Genomic DNA, 15,795 nt, shown 5'->3' on the forward strand with positions numbered 1-15,795 from the left:
GAGCATCGACCCTGGTGGGCGTGCCAGGTGGATCCCGGTCAGGCGCATGCGGGAGTCTGTCTGACTGTCTCTCCCCGTTTCCAGCTTCAGAAAAGTAAAAAATAAAAAAATTCAAAAAAGTAATTTAAAAAAAAAGAAAAGAAAAGGAAGTGGAGCCTGACCAGGTGGTGGCACAGTGGATAGAGTATCTGACTGGGACGTGGAGGACCCACTTTCGAAACCCCGAGGTCGCCAGCTTGAGTGCAGGCTTATCTGGTTTGAGCAAGGCTAACCAGCTTGAGCCCAAAGTTGCTGGCTTGAGCAAGGGGTCACTCTGTCTTCTGTAGCCCCCGAGTCAAGGCACATATGAGAAAGCAATCAGTGAACAACTAAGGTGATGTAATGAAGATGATGCTTCTCATCTCTCTCCCTTTCTGTCCTCCTCTCTGTCTCTCCTGTTTCTGTCACAAAAAAGAAAAAGGGGAAAGTGGAGCCTGACCTGTGGTGGTGCAGTGGATAAAGCATTGACCTGGAACACTGAGGTCACTGGTTCGAAACCCTGGGCTTGCCCGATCAAGGCACATATGGGAGTTGATGCTTCTTGTTTCTCTCCCCCTCCTCTCTCTCTCTCTCTCTCTCTCTCTCTCTCTCTCTCTTTCTCTCTAAAATAAATAAAGAAGTAATAATTTAAAAAATAAAAGAAAGGGATGAGCCAGCACTGAGGGAGGGCCTGCTGCAGTGTCAATGGGCAAAATAAAGGCCTAAGAAGAATGTGTATAAGAATTGGCAGGGGCCTAGGAGAGAGGAGGGGCTGGCAGGAAGGTTTACCTGGACTACTCAGAAGGAGAGCACAGCCTGGTGGGAGTCATTTGTCTATGGAAGCATCTGAGGTGTGTTATTTCCACGTCCCCGCCTAACCAGGGCCCAGTGGCTTAAGATGCTTGAGTTTGAGGTAAGGGGACAGCCTCAGTAGTGCAGTTTGCTTAAAAATAAAAGAATGGCTTAAAAATAAAAGAATATTGGGCTGGGTAGCTCAGTTTGCTAGAGCATCTTTCTGATACACCAAAGATGTTGGTTCGATCCCTGATCAGGGTGTATACAAGAATCAGCCAATAAATGCATGAATAAGTTGAATGACAAATTGATGTTTCTCTTTCTCTCTAAAATTAATAAATAAAATTTATAAATAGTAATTTAAAAACAAAGAGCCTGGCCCATAGTTGCACCATGGTTAGAGCAATGATCTGGAACTCTTGAGGTTGCTGATTCGAAACCCCAGGCTTGCTGGATGTTGGGAAACCAGCTGTGTCAGGCTTGCTTTCTTGCACTTTGCAGGATTAGGTAGGTTATGAGTGTTTTGCGCTTTCCCTTGGCACAGATTGCTTGCCTTCCACTGCAAAGGGCCATTTGGTGGATCACTTGTTCACAACTGTGAGGGGCCATTTTTCTGTTCGTTCGCCTGCCACTGTGAGAAGTGGTTTTCCCCTGCCTTTTGCTCATCTGCCATTGCGAGAATCTATATATTAAAACAGGAATGGCCCAATGCCTTCCGGTTCTGCAATTCCTCTATTGTCTGCCCAAATCCAGTGTGAACCTGCCTGGCCTTAGCCACCGGCATTACACCGGGTCAAGATACGACAAGCAACCAATTAACAGCTAGAGTGAAGCAACTACTTCTCATTCCCCACCTTTCTGTAAAATCAATCAATAAAGTCTTAAAAGAAAAGAAAAAGCATTAAAATTAAACAAGCAAAAAGAAGTGATGGCTGCCTGACCTGTGGTGGCGCAGTGGATAAAGCTTCGACCTGGAATGCTGAGGTTGCTGGTTCAAAACCCTGGGCTTGCCTGGTCAAGGCACATATGGGAGTTGATGCTTTCTGCTCCTCCCCCTTCTCTCTCTCTCTCTCACACACACACTCTCTCTCTCTCTCCTCTCTAAAATGAATAAATAAATAAAGTTAAAAAAAAAAAAAAAAAAAGAAGTGATGGCTTCTGATCCACATGGGAGAGGGAAGATTCCAAGGCTGTGGAGAAAGGGTGTGTCTTCTTTACTCCCACCACATTCCTAAGACATGCTGCTTTCTCACTCAGGTGCATTCTGGGTGTACGAATTCACCAGGGCTACCATAACAAAGCACAAACTAGGTGGCTTATGAACATCAGAAATTTAGCCTCTCACAGTTCTGGGAGAAAATCCAAGACCAAGGTCTCAGCAGGGTTGGTTTCTTCTGAGGCCTTCTTCCTTGGTGTTTAGGCGGCCATCTTCTTCCTGTGTCCTCACATGGTCTTCCCTCTGTGTGTATCTGTCCTAAATTCTCCTTTTTATAAGGACACAGTCATATTGGATCAGGGCCCATCCTAATGACCTAATTTTAACTTGACTACATCATAAAGGCCTGATTTCTAAATACAGTCACATTCTCAGGTCCTGGGGGTTAGGCTCAATATATTTACTTGGGGAGGACACAATTCAGTTCATAACACTGGGGGTGGAGGGAGGAAGGACACATGTGATTCTGCTACAGCAGGGTGGGCAGGGGAGCTCAGGTGACCCTTGTCACCTGAGGGCACTGCCTGGTCTTCCACAGGTCTTGGAGCCAGAATTCTGAGGTTTGGACACCCCCTTCTCTGATGGATGGGGCTGACATTGGGCCCCAGCAGGAGGACAGTGCCATACATTAAGGATTTGGACTCAATGATGGGCTGCATAGAAATGCAGAGACTGGCCAAGCCACTACAACCAGCACAGGGGCAGTAAGGGAGAAAATCTGGAGCTGGTGGCAGGTGGGATGGGCCATCTCCCCAGACAGCTCTCCCACCCCAGGAGCAGGGTTTTTTCTGGGCTCATCCCAAAGGAAGTCCCACTGGATAAGTGCTTACCTTCCTGCCCCAGGGCTTGCTTTCTTTTTAATTTATTTATTGATTTTTTTTAGAGAGAGAAAGAGAGTGGGGGGGGGGGGGTAGAAGCATCAATCACAGTAGTTGCTTTCCGTATATGCCCTGACCGGGTAAACCCAGGGTTTCGAACCAGTGACCTCAGTGTTCCAAGTCGACACTACCCACTGCACTAACACAAGTCAGGCCACTGGGGCTTTCTTTATTCAGATACCTGCTGCCCTTGTTCCCCAGCCAATACTGCTGTCTCTTCCTCCAGAAATGCAACTGCTCTGCTCCCACTGAGAGATGAGGCACAGTTAGTATGGGGGCTCATTCTGGGTTAAGCAGTCAGCCAGTATGAGCCCTGTTTGCTTCAACTACAGTGAGTTCCTTGAAGGCACTGCTGGGTCCTGTTGACCTTTGCATCCCCAGCACCAAATACAGGGCCTATAGGCATCAAAACTTTGCCGACCAAATGAACAAACAGAGGAACCTTCTTAGAAGAGCCAACAATGGCAGTAAGACACCAGCTGTGGTTTATCACATCCTGGCAGAGCCTACTCTGTCTCCCTGCCCCCCCCCACACACACGGTCAGGTCACCCAAGCTGGGGTCCCTTTCATGGTGGGTGAAATGAGCATCCCACTCCTACCCTGGCCCCAGAAGGACATGTTCAACTCCAAGGGGCATCACTGACAGGAGCACTTTGAGGTGGTGGCAACAAGAAGCTGGAGGCAAATGGGCTGGCCCTAAATCACTCCTTCTGCTCTCCCAGGAATAAAGTAGCTTATCCTCCACCCAGTGACTGGCACAGTCTCAACAGGTGTTAGTATACCATCTGCCTCATCTCAGTGCAGGGACCCAGAGGCCAGAGTGGGTCAGGCCCAAGTTAGTGATAGTAGGGAGGAAACACTATTCCTGGGGCTTAGGCCAGGCCCTGCCTTTATACTCCAGAGGTAGGAGCTATTGACCTCCACAAATGCTTCTGTTCTCAGGGTAGGCCAGGGGTCACTAGAAACAGCTTTTCCTAAGAAAGGTGAGATGGGGGCAGAAAGGCTAAAGGTTACTGAGCAGAAACCCTAGATGGGGGAAAGGGGAAGCCCCTCTGGGTTTGGAGAGACAGCCAGAAAGTGACTATAAGCAGAGTTTCTCACTCTCAGTGCCACTGACATTTGGGCAGGAGGATTCTTTGTGCTGGTGACAGGATTATGCATTGTAGGATATTTAGCAGCATCTCTGGCCACTGTTCCCCAGGTGTGACAGCCAAATATCTCTCCATATATTGCCAGGTGTTCCCTGGAGACAGAAGTGGCCCAGGGGAGAACCTTCACTTTGCAGAACTGAACCTGTCAAAGGTGGGCAACTCCCTTGCCTGGGTCGAGCTGATGATGTTAATACCCTTCAGACAAGTATTCAGGAAGCCTGCTCTTTTATGTACCATGTTTCCTCTACCTGGAATTTTCTGTCCCCCCCAAGGCCCACCTGCCATTTTCTGCAAGCAAGCCCACACATTACTTATCCCAAGGGGTGTTCCATGGACCCCCATCTCAGGAATATGGCACCCATATGTGCCTCAGTAGGCTGAATAATCCCCCCCCCCCCAACAAAGTGTCCATGTTTCGATCCTCAGAGCCTGGGACTATGACATTGCAGGTGTGGTTAAATTAAGGCTATGGAGTTGGCAAGATGGTCCTGGATTATCCATGTGGGCCCAGTGTCATCACAGGGTCCTTATGAGAGGGAGGCAGGAGGGTCCAGGTCTGAGAAGGAGGTATGAGGATGGAAGCAGAGTCAGAAAGAGGTTAGAAGATGTTATGCTGTTGGCCTTGAAGGCAGAGAAAAGGGCTGTTAGCCAAGACCTGCTGAGAGCTCTAGAAACTGGAGAAGGCATAGACATGGGCTGTGCCTTAGAGCCTCCAGAAGGAATGTATCCCTGCCAACACCTCCGTTATAGGACTTCTGCCTTCAAAGACTGTAAGATAACACAATTGTGATGTTAAGCTATTAAAGTTGTGGTGATTTGTTACAGCAGATGCAGAGAATTCATACAGTCATCTACTCTGAAATTCCAAGTTAAGGAGGGCTGCTGGGTGTTGGGGCTGATATTGGCCTCTCTTGGCATGAGCTCTGGTGCACAGGGTATTGCTGTCTGTCTCTCTCACTAGGTGGGGAGGACTCAATGTAAAAAGGTTGGGGGCTTTCTCAAGCTTAGAACACTGATAAAGAAACAATTTTTTTTAAAGTTATGCTTATAAAGACCAAAAAGTCCCAATTGTTGCTTCACTTACATGACTTAGAAAAACTTCTTACAATCAACATATCCTGGGTCAATTCCATTTCCTCCTCTGTAAGAGAAGACATCTTTGGTTTTTATGCCAATGTTAAAAGGGAAATAAGTTTTTGTTGCAGAAGTTCACAGTCAAGTGGACACATAATCTATGAAGCATCACCAGCCCTTTCACCAGTACCTAAAATACCAAGGGAGGGTTTGTGTGGCCTCTGTCTGATCCCAGAGAAAGGGACCAGGAGCAGAACCTTGAGAAAATGTCCTTGTCTCAAAGGTGACAGAAGTGCTTGTGTAGGGGAACTGGACACAAAGAGGTGTGTCTCTGAAGCAGTGAGGCAAGAGCCCAATGGAAGGAATGGCCAGAGAGGCTGAGGGTGAGGGGCAGCTGTTAGGTTTCAATCTGGAGGCCATGCAGGGGTTCAGGAGTAGGGGGTGAAGGGATGGGGCAGGGTGGGGTGGGTGAGTAAGGCAAGAAGGGATCAGAGATGCTGGGTTTCTTTTAGCTGGTGAGATTTGGGCACTGTTCTTGGCATTTATTCATTGCCAAAGTGAGTGGCTGTGGAAACAGGGAAAAGAAGATAGATAATAGGTAGTGAGAGAAGAAAGGTGATGAGCATTTTTTTTTTTTTGAGAAAGAGCACACTTTATCCCACACATCATGGTGAGAAAGGTATACAGTATATAAGATATGTTGCTAATGAAGATCAACTGGAACATGAGTTTCCCTTGGCAACTTCCCTAACCTCATCCCTTTAAGAGGTCAAGCAATCCCAACCATTTTTTTGAAGGCAACTGTGGTTTGCTAAAGATAGAGCCCCTCAGGGATGCCTTCTTCTTTTTATTTTTCTGTGTGTATGTGTGTGTGTGTTTTCTTTTATTTTCCCAAGTGAGAGGAGGGAGATAGAGAGACAGACTCCTGTATGTGCCCTGACCAGGATCCACTTGGCAACCCCCATCTGGGACCAATGCTAGAATCAACTGAGCTATTTTTAGCACCTGAGGTGGAGGCTCCACAGAGCTATTCCTGTGTGCCCTGACAGGGAATTGAACCTGGGATATCCACACACTGGGCTAATGCTCTACCATTGAGCCAGCTAGCAAGGGCCTATATTTTATGGATAGGGTTAAATAAAATACATTATTAATTTTTTTTCAAGACATGTTTAGTACAGCACTCAATAGTATGTATATTTGGAATGGAGTCAGACCTAAGCTTGGAATCTGGACCCTGTTTACTTGGTCAGGTTTAACCTCTCTGGGCCTCAGTTGATTGTTTTTTTTTCCTGAAAAATGGGTATAAATATTAAACCTCTAGGGTTATTGTTATGTCAAGCCATTCTCCTCAAAGGAACACAGCTCAACCCCAGAGTCTTCCTATCACTCAGAATTAGGGGCAGTGATCCTGACCTCATAGCATCTTGCTTTGCCTTTTGCTGCTTGTCTTGTCTGCTCTACACTGGGACCACCTATCTTTTTCAATGTTTGACCCAGCACCCAGCCCAGGGCCTGGCATATAGAAAGTGCTCGCTCAGTGCTGGATGAATGAGATAACAAGTGGTCCCAACACAGAGGTCCTGTTAGACTAGTGACATCCTTGTCATGTTTTATGTCTGGGATATATTTGGTTCTCTGATGCCTCAGGGCTGGTCTGTAAGAGGCACCCTGAAAACCTGTGTGGAAGAGGTGAATGGAGCTTGCAGCTGCAAAGAGGTCTTGGAACCAGATGGGACCCTTTCCTCAGGGCTCACCACCACCCCTTCTCAAGCCACCCCTAGCCCAGCCGGCAGCCTGGCCCAGCCCCAACAAATACAGTAAAAGAAGGAGAAGCACAAGAACTGAGGCCAAGGCCATGACCAGAGCCAAGCCTGAGTCTTCCCACCCTTGCAATCAGTGCGGCCGACTCTTGGAACACAGAGGTGGCTGGTCAACCTTGGGAGGTAAGCCCTTCAAAGCTGGCCTTGCAGGAGGGACCAGGGCCAATCACATTGGGAACACAGGGACAATCTGAAAACTAAGTCCCTGAAAGGCCAGAAGCTAGCAATGCATCCCTTTCCCCCTCACCTCTCTTCCTCCAGTTGCTTGGCAACCATTGTGCATCTAGACCAGAGCAAGAGGCAGCTGGGCGTAACAGGAGTCCAGGCCCAGCAGACAGAACACCTGTCTCCACAAGAGATGCATGATAATGGGGAGGAAGGGAGAGTAGGGCCCCTTGCTGCTTCTCTCAGAGGTCATCTGAGCTGATGGGACCTTGAGGCACCGGAGGTTCAGGAGCAGCACCTGGGGTTAACGGGGATCTGACATGCAAAATCAACAGCAGAAAGACCTCCCACTTCAGCCAGTGATACTTCCCCAATGTTTTTCTTGATGACCCCTCAGACCTTTGCTCAATGGCCCTCCTCCATTAGGGAGGGGACTGTCCCCCTTTCCTTTACAGTATATAAGAAAAGTTGAGCCTGACCTGAGGTGGCTCAGTGATGAAGTATTGACCTGGAACACTGAGGTCACCGGTTCAAAACCCTGGGCTTGCCTGGTCCAGGCACATATGGGAGTTGATGCTTCCTGCTCCTCCTCCCTTCTCTCTCTTTCTCCTCTCGAAAATGAATAAGTAAAAAGAGAAGAAAAGTTTATTTACTTGGCCAAAAAGAAGCAAAAGACTTGGCCTCCCTGGCCCTCTATCTCCTCTGTAAAGTTGAGTACCTGGGAGGGGCTTCAAGCAGAGAAATAAGAGTGAGTCATTACTCAGCCTGCAGAAGAGCGCACTTCAAAGGGAGGCCTGCAGAAGAGCGCACTTCAAAGGGAGTGGTTGGTATTTTCCCTTCTAGAGCCCATCTCTCACGCTGGAGAAGCTTTTTCCACAGGGGTGCCTCCAGAGCCGAGTTGTGGCTCTGCCCACAAAACTTTTGCCTGGCCCTCCAGGCACTGGGGTGTAGCCAGTCTCTGAGTTTGGCTCAGCTCCAGGATGGAGACCACTGCCAACGGCCCCCATTGCCAGAGCTCGTAACCAGGAAGCAGGAGGAGGCTTTTGTCCCCACAGCTGCGTTCATTTCGCGCAGGATGAGAAGAGGGTTTTCTCTGCTGGAAGCAGATTATCCTTAACGCCTCCAGAAGCTGTAGGAACAGAAAAGGCCTACCCTCTCAGGGTTCAGCCTTGACCGTGAATATGTGGCCCTCCTCACACTCAGCCCCTGTGGTCGTCAGAACTTGGGGTTTTCATGCAGGGCCTCGCCGACCTAAGCATCTTGTCTCCCTCCCACCCCTGACACCTGACTCCTGAGCCAAGTGCAAGAACGCGCAAATCCCTGTCTGCTCTGCGTTCTGGTTCTCAGCCTCTGTGCCCTCCTGTTAAGGTTGCAGTTGAACAAATCGCGAGGGACCGGGCGGGGAGGGGAACTCGCTCAGCTAAGTCTGGGTAACTACACGTCTTGGCCGCTGCCCACCGTAGGGGCAAGTAGGGGCAGTGGGCGGGTGGCTGGCTCGGGCCCGCCACGCCGCGTCCCCACGCCCGCAGCCACGCGGAGCGGCTTCGGGGCCTAGTCCCACCCACACAGCGTCCTCCATCGCCAAGTGGGGTACGGGGCTAGGCCCGCAAGCTCCGCCCCCGGTTTAAGCCCCATTCATAACGCTCCGCCCCGACGGCAAGCGCCTTCCATCAAGTCCTGCCCACAACGCCAAGCTCCACCCAGCCGGCGGGTAGGGCAGCGAGGAAACCTCCAACCCCCATCAGGGGCTCCTCGTGGAGCTGGAGAGATGAAAAAGGAGTATAGGCTGTCATCAATACCCAGAGTGTGTTCTACAACTAAGAATGCGGGAAACGAAAAATTAAAAGTTAAAAGCTGTTGAGTTTTCGGCAGCCCTCCCTTTCCCCTACCTGTCCCCATCCTCACCTCGTATACCTGTTCCGGCTGGGCCACAGGACCTAGGAAAAGAATCACCTGCTGAGTTACTAGATGATTTGTTTCCTTCTGGCGTGGCTACATGGGGCTTCTGACTTTTATTCTAAAACCAAAATATTTATTTGTTGTGGTTAATAGTTTTATTGAGATTATTCTCAAGATAATATTGAGGAAGATTCACATACATACATTGCACCCATAGCAAGTGGACAATTCTGCAGTGTTTACTGTACTCAGTCGCTTGATCCTCACCGCTATCTAGTTTCAGAACCCCCACATCCCCAAAACACATTTTTGTAGTCACCTCTCATTCACCCCTCCTCCCAGCTCATGGCAACAACTTTTTAAAAAATTTTTATTCATTCATTTTAGAGAGGTGGGGGGGATATAGAGAGAAGAGGGCAGGGGGAGGAGCAGGAAGCATCAACTCCCATATGTGCTTGGACCAGGTAAGCCCAGGGTTTCGAACCAGCAACCTCTCAGCATTCCAGGATGACACTTTATCTACTGTGTCACTACAGGTCCGGATATAGTATATATACTATATATATAATTTTTATTTTTATTTTTTTTTGAGAGAGAGACAGGAAAGGGGGGAAGAGAGAAGTGTCAACTCATAGTTGCTTCACTTTAGTTATTCATTAATTGCTTCTTGTATATGCCTTGAGGGGGGGGGGCCTCAAGCAGAGCCAGTGACCTCTTGCTCAACCCAGGGACTTTTGGCCTTAAGTCAGTTACCCTGGGATCATGTCATTGATTTTGCGCTCAGGCCAGCGACCCCCTGCTCAACCTGGCAACCTCAGGGTTTAAAACTAGGGACCTTGGGTCGACGCTGTATCTACCGCACCACCACTGGTCAGGCAACAACCACTATAGACTTGCCTGTTCTCAGCACCTGGACATTTCTGTGACATAAATCACACCATTGTGTGGCAGGAGAGAAAAGCCAGATTAAGTCAAGACCCCACAAAGACAAGTGGATTGGGAGTGGGGAGCAGAGGTGAAGCCTCTTCACTGGGCTCTAGGCAACTTGAGACCTGTCCACAGGAAGCCAACCAGGTGTTTGGCTGGAGAGGGAATAGGAAAAGGAAGAGAAAGGGCCCTTCAGAAAGAAAGCAGGGTGCTGGCTGAGAGGCCTTGGAAGGTGGAGGAAGATGAGGGGCATCATGGGGTAGCCAACCTTCAGTTAGTCTGGTCAAGTTCAAGGCTGGGCATAACCAAGCGGTGGTACAGTGGATAGAGCATCTGACTGGGACTGAGAGGATCCAGGTTCAAAACCCTAAAGTTGCTGGTTTGAGCATGGGCTCATCTGGCTTGAACACAGGCTCACCAGCTTGAACGCAGGGTCGCTGGCTTGAGCATGGGATCATAGGCATGACCCCATGGTCACTGGCTTGAGCCCAAAGTTCACTGGCTTGAAGCCCATTGTCACTGGTTTGAACAAGAGGTCACTCGCTCTGTTGTAGCCCTCCCCCACCATCAAGGCACATGAGAAAGTAATTAATGAACAACTAAGGTGCTGCAACGAAGAATTGATGCTTCTCATCTCTCTCCCTTCCTGTCTGTCTGTCCCTCTCTCTGTCTCTCTCACTGTCTCTGTCACACACACACACAAAAAACGTTCAAGTCTGGGCTGTCCATCTGCATCTATTCTTTAGCCTCTTATTGCCAAGGGAGCCAACCCCCTGTCTGTTTTACATCTGAGTAGACAGTTGAGGGAGTCATTGTTTACTGATTTGGATCCTCTTGTCCTCTGTAGGCCCCAACTTCCTCCAGGCATACCCTGACCTTGGATAGAGGAGCTAGAAAGAGAAACAGGGAAAAGAGAGAAGGGTGGGGCAGGAGGGAGAGTGGAGTGGGAGTGCAGGTCCGGAGGAGAAGGAGGAGGTAGTGGAGGAGGGCAGGTGGTGACAGGGTGGGGCTTCATGTGTTATAAAGTGGGGAAGCCTGTCAGCTAGTGGGCCTGAGAGCTTGGCATACACACCAGAGGCACCAGAAACACCATAGGCTTTGGTAAGTGCCCCATCACCACCACGACAACTGAGACCAGCAGCTGGTCTCTCAGGAATGACTTGTCCCCATCCTGTACTGTCTGCCTCCCTTGTAGAAGGTCCTGGCTTGAGATGGGGGGTGTTCTCAGTGTCTGCTACTGTCCATTTGGGGTCCTCCTAATGCCTACCTCCCATCTTATTCCTCAAGGTTCAGAAGCACCAACCTGCACAATGAATTTGTGGCTCCTGGCCTGCCTGGTGACCTGCTTTGTGGACATCTGGGCCCCTGCTATCCAAGCTCAAGGTACTGTCTTGGGCCATGCCTACCTTCTACCTACCTTCTACCCCCCCCCCCCCGATTTCCCCTCTTCTCATCTATCTTTCTGTCCCCTCCCCCATTTGTCTATCTTCTCCTCCAAAAGCTTGAGTCTATCTCCATGGAATTCTGAGGGCTACCTGCCTCCAAGCATGCAGAAACTCCTAACATCTGTGCAGCTCCTTGGAACTGCAGGGTTCCTGTGATGCCTCCTCCACAGTCCATGACCTAAGATTTCCCTGCAGGAGCTCCAGTTGGCCCAAGGAATGTAGGGAGCAGAGAGTGGCTTCCAGCAGTGGCCTAGCCCCTTACCATCAATGACACACTGCAGTGACCTGACCCTGCAGAGCACCAGAGACTAGTAGGAAGGGGTCCCCATCCAGACTTCCCCCAACTCGGACTAACTGTGTGATCAGGCTGAGAGTCATTACTCAGCCCTTATGGCCCTAGATTCCTTATCTACAAAGTGGGGCTCTGAATTCCCACTGTAAAGAGGGGCCATGAAGATCCATGAGGCTGATGCTTGCAGTGTATTTGTAAAGTGCACTTTTGACCGGTCACAGGAAAGCAACAAAAGACGATAGAAATGTGAAATCTGTACCAAATAAAAGGAAAACCCTCCTAGTTTCTGTAGGATGATGTGGCAGCATGTATGCATGCGCAGATAAATGACCTAACACCGTGTATACAGCGGAGGAGCCATGGCCATGCCAGTCGAGATGTGGACGGTACAGAAGAAAGTTCAGTGTGTTCTGTGGCTCACAAAATTTGAATCCATGACCAAAGTGCAACGTGAATATCGGCGCGTTTATAATGAAGTGCCACCACATAGGAATAACATTACTCGGTGGGATAAGCAGTTGAAGGAAACTGGCAGTTTGGTGGAGAAACCCGTTCTGGTAGGCCATCAGTCAGTGACGAGTCTGTAGAGGCTATACAGGATAGCTACCTATGGAGCCCTAAAAAAATCTGTGTGTGAGCCCACATTGAACTGCACTGAATAGGTATGAAACTGGGAGAGTTTTCCTTTTATTTGGTGCAGATTTCACATTTCTATCGTCTTTTGTTGCTTTCCTGTGACTGGTCAAAAGTGCACCATGACTTTACAGACACACTAGTGACTAAAAGCTAGTTCTAAAGCATGAGCCTTACCACTGTGTCCTCCATCCCAGTAGGCCCAGGAAAGGGTTACTGAACCCCAGCAGCTAGCAGGGCAGGGGTGAGGTCCCATGGCCCTACCCACCTGCCTCACCCACTCCTCACTGGGTCTGAGGCCCTCTTCCAGCCCCCAGAGACCTTAGCCTTTGCCCCAGAGGGGGCTGGGCTTCATTCCTATTGTTCTGGTATCAGAGGCCCATTGCAGCAGCCAGGCCAAGCCTTGGCCCTTTGATCCTAGGGTACAAAGTGGCCCCAGCCCCAGAAACTGCCTGCCAGATACTGTAGCCCAGGGTCCATCTGACTCAACTGCTCCTTGTCCTCTGGGGCACTGGAGGCCTCCCCCTTAACCCTCCCTCCCACTGTGCACTGGTGGGATTCAGGTGTGGTTCCTCCAGGGACCAGGAGAGACAGATCCCAGACAACCCTGAAAGCCTCTGTACCATCTCTCGTATCAATTCCTCCTCTGCTTCCAGACCCTCTGGCACCAGCACCTTCCTCTCTGAGCACCTCCCCTCAAGGTCCTTGAGCTTCCCACTCCCAGCATAGATCAACTTCCATCTCCAGGACATCCCCGATGACAACAGTGGGTCTAGTTTTCCTCTGTTTGTCCCGACTCTGGTTCTGAGTAGGAACTCTAAATGCTTTTGTTCACCCAAACCTCTTGGTCTCTGTTCAGGTGACTCGAAGTGGTCATTCTGATGGGGACAGAGTGTAGTTTGTACCTGAGATAGACCTAGGTGGGGAAAGGCCAGCCTGGAGCAGGAGCTAGGACATAAGGAGCAGTGGGCCAGCCTGCTCATTTTAGGAGGAGGGGCCCAGATAGAAGTGGTGGCTCTGGCCCCTCCTCAGAGTATTGAACCTGCCCTCCTTGCCCTCTGCCCCAGAGCAGCAGTGAAAATGGCCTTGGTTCCTCGTTCATTTGAGGTCCTGGGCCCTTCCCAGACAAGGCCTTCAGGCTCTCTCCAACTCTTGCCAGCTGCCCCCATATCAAGGGCCAAAGGTGAGCAGATTGGCTTCCTTATTACCTGGGCAGTTCCTAAGCCTCCTTGGGGCCTGGGACGGTCATGTTATGTTTGCGGGTGCCCACATTGGTGTCTGTGCTTGAACACCCAGGGCACATGCAGCTGCACAGGCACACATAGAAAAGTGAGCCTGGGTGGCCATGTGATTGCAGGCGTCTTTGAAGACTGCTGCCTGGCTTACCACCCCCACGTTAGGCTGAATGTGCTCCAGCATGCCCGGAGTTATGTGTACCAGGATGTGAGCGGGAGCTGTAACCTGCATGCTGTGATGTGAGTGGGACAGTGGGAGTTGGAGTGGGTGGGGGTTCACACATAACTTTGCTCCTTCCTTACATACTAACTTGGCACCCTACTCCCACCTGCAGATTCTACTTCCCTCGCAAACAGAAGAGGGTGTGTGGGAAACCACAGGCCAAGTGGGTACAAAAAGGGATAATGCTTCTGAAAAGTCAGCAAAAGCATCCTGAAGGCCCCCAAGGTGGGTGAGATCTCAGCCCAACATCTAGGGGGCCTACCCTCCCTGCTGCAGCCTCCTGAGCTTTTCAACCCCCAAAGGAGGGAATTGCAGCCCAGCATACTTACAGCTGTCCCCACCCCAAAGAAAGCCAGTTCCTGGGGAGTTGGAGATTGAGTGAATTCTTTTAGTCAAAATACTTTCTAATGCCAGTGATGGAAAAGTCAAGCAAATGGGGAACTCGTTGGCTCAAATGACTAGCCAGTGGCTTCAGGCTCGGCTGGATCCAGGTGCTCAAAGGATATTGGTGAGTCTCATATATATTTCTCTTTCCATCTTTCTGACAGGATCTCACTCTTGGGGGAAGAAGTTGAGCTCTGGACCCTCTAGGCTCAGAATTTCACATTCCACATTTAGAGATCATACCAGAAACAATAAGAGAAATATCTCCCTCCAAACAACAGCTAATCCAGGTAAGGACTCATCTCCAGGACCAAGGAGGGTTAGCTCAGTGGACAGTCCCACAGGCTCAAATGGGAGGGTCCTAGGTGTCCACAACTGACACAGCCCAGGGGGCTCCAGCTCTACTCTGCTCCCTGTCATCTGCTGTCTTCTCCAATACCTCCTGCAGGACTGTGAGCCCTCACATCTCCAAGATCAACCAACACAAGATTGGCTGGAGCTTTCTCCACCGTGACTGTTGCCCTGTAGCCCTCCAGCCTCTCTATCCTTCAAGCCAGCTCTATCCCTCCTGCCTGAGTCTGCATTGGCTCCCTCAAGCCTGCCACCTCCTGCTCTGTAGGCAGCTAGAAAGAGGGAGCTGGCCTGATTTAAGCCCCATATTTTCTTTGGGAATCAGACCCAGCTCTGGCCACTAGTTCTTATAATCACTGAGATACATTACCTATGTGCAATCCCTTGTCATCTACCCTGGGCCACACTTGCTTGGGTCCTGCTGGATTCTTACAAAGCTCTAGACAGTCCATGGACACCCCTCCTGGGCTGTGCTCTTTAAAAATAAACCTTCAGTGGAACATCATTACTATCTTTGTTACATTTCATTAGCCGGTACCAGTCCCAGCCCGTGCTGAGCCCCACTTGATCCCCTCACACTCCGGGATACCAGACAGCTCTAGGGGGCTGAGCATGGATGTGCTAAATGCAGAACTGGGTACGAGTTCAGCCTGTGACCTTGAGGAAACCTCTCAGTCTCTTGCTGCCTCCTTCCTGGTTTACAAAGTGGGGGTCATATGCTTGCTCTGCCCAGGTTTCTGCGTGTGGATAAAGCTCTGTGAGCTATGATGGCTGCCTAGAAGCTCCTGATAAGTTGGGTGAACTAGATTCCAGCCAGCATAGAGTCCAGTGACTGGTCTACAAGAGGAGTATGAAAGGCCACATTTCAGGGTCCAGGTCACCACCCAAACTCAATCCCCCCAACTGTGCTCTCCTCAGGCAGAGTGTTTGCACTGTGACAGAGGATGTTGTGAATGAAAAGCAAATGCACCATCTCTAGAGGACAAGAAGTGGTTTGGGGTCATGGACCAGACTTGAAGGAACTGGGGTCACATCCAGGCCCTATTATGCTTTTGTGGGTGACCTGGGCAGATTCCGCAAACTTGCTAAGCCTCAGTTTCCCCCGTTAAATGGGGTTATAACACTGCCTGCCTCATACAAGTCTGTGGGGACTAAATAAACTCCTGTCCATGATATGCAAACACACATACTGACTGCATGTTAACAGGATAAGAATCCCAGCCCTCAGACTTGGTAGATCTGGCCCAACCTGGAGTCAGGCAGGATGGTGAAGTGAGGCATGGTA

At 49.9% G+C, this 15,795-nt stretch overlaps 1 protein-coding gene across 2 annotated transcripts in view; it reads left to right on the top strand.

Annotated features, from left to right (window-relative positions):
* CCL25 (C-C motif chemokine ligand 25) overlaps positions 1-15,015 on the top strand; it is a 50,030-nt gene extending 35,015 nt beyond the window's left edge. The window contains exons 1-6 of one of the 2 annotated variants that reach the window (XM_066266639.1): positions 10,905-11,048; positions 11,235-11,330; positions 13,675-13,792; positions 13,888-14,000; positions 14,324-14,449; positions 14,608-15,015. In XM_066266639.1, coding sequence (XP_066122736.1) covers positions 11,258-11,330; positions 13,675-13,792; positions 13,888-14,000; positions 14,324-14,449; positions 14,608-14,615 — 438 coding nt within the window. In that variant the 5' untranslated portion in view covers positions 10,905-11,048; positions 11,235-11,257 and the 3' untranslated portion in view covers positions 14,616-15,015. Of the gene's footprint in view, positions 1-10,904; positions 11,049-11,234; positions 11,331-13,674; positions 13,793-13,887; positions 14,001-14,323; positions 14,450-14,607 lie in introns of those variants that run through there. The other variant, XM_066266630.1, reaches the window with a different exon arrangement.
* Positions 15,016-15,795: the final 780 nt, after the last annotated feature.

The sequence above is a fragment of the Saccopteryx bilineata genome, chromosome 1 (assembly GCF_036850765.1).
Source record: "Saccopteryx bilineata isolate mSacBil1 chromosome 1, mSacBil1_pri_phased_curated, whole genome shotgun sequence".
Classification (NCBI taxonomy): domain Eukaryota; kingdom Metazoa; phylum Chordata; class Mammalia; order Chiroptera; family Emballonuridae; genus Saccopteryx; species Saccopteryx bilineata.